Source organism: Penaeus vannamei, chromosome 9 (genome assembly GCF_042767895.1).
Source record: "Penaeus vannamei isolate JL-2024 chromosome 9, ASM4276789v1, whole genome shotgun sequence".
In the NCBI taxonomy this organism is placed as follows: Eukaryota; Metazoa; Arthropoda; class Malacostraca; order Decapoda; family Penaeidae; genus Penaeus; species Penaeus vannamei.
The window spans coordinates 36,802,127-36,804,626 of NC_091557.1; the positions used below are offsets into that span (position 1 = coordinate 36,802,127).

The 2,500-nt window shown below is 42.9% G+C and overlaps 1 protein-coding gene across 1 annotated transcript in view; it reads right to left on the reverse strand.

Moving 5' to 3' along the window:
* Positions 1 to 468: 468 nt before the first annotated feature.
* The window catches only part of LOC138862622 (uncharacterized), a 2,066-nt gene continuing 34 nt past the window's right edge, over positions 469 to 2,500 (reverse strand). The window contains exon 1 of the mRNA XM_070125091.1: positions 469 to 2,500. This exon is cut by the window's right edge and continues 34 nt beyond it. Within this exon, the coding sequence (XP_069981192.1) occupies positions 1,410 to 1,880 (471 nt within the window). The 5' untranslated portion in view covers positions 1,881 to 2,500 and the 3' untranslated portion in view covers positions 469 to 1,409.

Consider the following 2,500-nt stretch of genomic DNA (forward strand, 5'->3'; position numbering starts at 1 on the left):
ATATATATATATATATATATATATATGTGTGTGTGTGTGTGTGTGTGTGTGTGTGTGTGTGTGTGTGTGTGTGTGTGTATACATACAAACATACATCCATACACACACACACTTATATATATATATATATATATATATATATATATATATATATATATATATATATATATATATATATTTATGTATATATATATGTATACATTTATATATGCATATAAATATGTGTACAGACACACACACACGCGCGCACACACTCAGTTACACAGATACACACAAACACACACACACACACACACATATATATATATGTATGCGTGTATGAATATATATATATATATATATATATATATATATATATATATATATATATATATATAATTTTAAAAACTGCTTACATGTGAAACATGTATCATGTATCTAGCGCCAAGCATCTAAACCCAAAGCGCCCGCGACGTTTGTGCGGGAAAACAAAGCGATAGAAGGGCTGCTCCCGCGGACACATAGGCCTTTGTGGGCGCCTATCCCTCGCGGGCGCCAGGTCCACGGGCGGCCGGTTTGATGCGGAGCCACGGGGTGCTGCGGAGGCCCCTTGGGACTATCCTTTGGGGACCCGGAGCCTGAGAACGTCCTGCCCCGACCCCCTCCCGCCTCACCCCCTCGCGTGTGTGGGCAGGATCTCGCCACCTCACTCCTGCCCTTGATCCTTCACGCCCGTGGATGAGGGCGGTGGGTGGCTGGACGGATGAAGTTGTGATAATCTTGTAAAGATTCCGTTTGGCATGTGAAACGAGGTCTAATTTTCCTTTAGTTATTCGTTATTAGCGTATACGGCTTTTATTTTGTTATCTTATTATTAGTTATTAATATTACTCATTTATTTATTTGGGAGGTGCAAAGAAAAACACAATACCGTGTTGATAATATGGAAGAAAAACCCACAATGCACAAACTGGATTTATTGAGGAAAGTGAGACAACAGTTTCGGAAACGTCTCCAATTCCATCTTCTTATTTGGGAGGTGATAAAGCACGACTGCTATCATGATACCACGATATAATGAGACACCGATAGTTCACTGCAATTTAAGACCGTAATTAACGGCAGAGAGGCTATATGTATCCTGATTCCTTTTTTTGGTAGCTTTACACAATGATTATTTAAGAAACGAGGGCCGGTCGCTCGCTATTGGATAGACTTTAAGAGGACGTTAAAGACATGTCATGTATCCACATAGAAATAAAAGTATAAGCAGTTTGTACTTTGTTTTATTAAGACAGAGATAACAGTTATATACACGCCATGTAAACATATACAAGACTATCACAGGGATGACAGATATTATCGCAGACCGAAGATAAAGGAGCCTTTGTCGACATCTCCAACACCTTCAGGCTTTAGACTTGACAAGTCTAGTGGCCAAAGCTCGCTCCCGCCCCGAAGCCATTGGAGTAACCGCTGCCATACGCTCCTGCAAACCCTTGGTATCCGCTGTGATAATTGACGTAGTTGCTGTCCCCGAAGCCGCCGCAGTCCATTGCAGAAGCCGACGACTGAGCGAACTGGATTGGCGGGGCGTCGTAGTGCTGAGCCTGCACGTCGAAGGCGTCGCTGAAGCTCACGTGGTCAGCGGGGCTCTGCGGCGGACTCTCCGGCTCGGAGTCGGACTGGAGGCTGTCCTGCAGGTCGCTGATGTGGTCTATCACGTGCTGGATGAGTTGCAGCTTGGTCACAGCGCCATTCTTCGGGCAGCGAGGGACGATGCTCTTCAGTTTCTCAAGGGAAAGCCGCATTTCCGGTGTGTTTTCGGAGCCTCTGGGTTTGTTTCCGGCAAGGGCCGCCGCCATGGCTGCGGCCATCCTTTCGTGGTAAATAGTATTCATTTCGTCTTGAATATATTTTGTTAATTAGCTACGATGTGTCAAGCACAGAAGCTGAATATGAATTTTGTTTCTAATTCCTGATCTATATATCCGCATATCTTGGGTTAATGAGTGACGCCTATTAGTGACGTGGGTCGAGGCGATTGGCTGACATCCAGGTCCTGAGAGAGGTACACGGGGCTATGGTAATTACCCCAAGCCAAGGGATCTGACCTCCCGCACACAATGGCTCCGATGCCTTCTGCAGTATCGGGTAACAAAGATGCAAAAAGGCCGCACAACAGATGGTTTATTAATTCTTTATGAATGGTTTCCAGACGATTGCTAAGAAAACGCGGAACAATGCTTCACCAAATGGAATGAGGAACATGTGAGATCAACAAAACCTCGATGTGACATAAATTAGCTTTCCATAGATCATGATTCTGTCTGTACCATTTCTTGAATTTATATTGAATTCTTTTGATTCTAGATATGTCTTCTCATCATGCAACTTTGCTGATCATACTTGTTCAACTGCTGACATAAAGAAACAGAAATACAATTATCACTACGCCATCAAATTATATATAAAAAAGTTATGCCTCACTGTTTCCACAAACTAATTAAGAAATACTCTT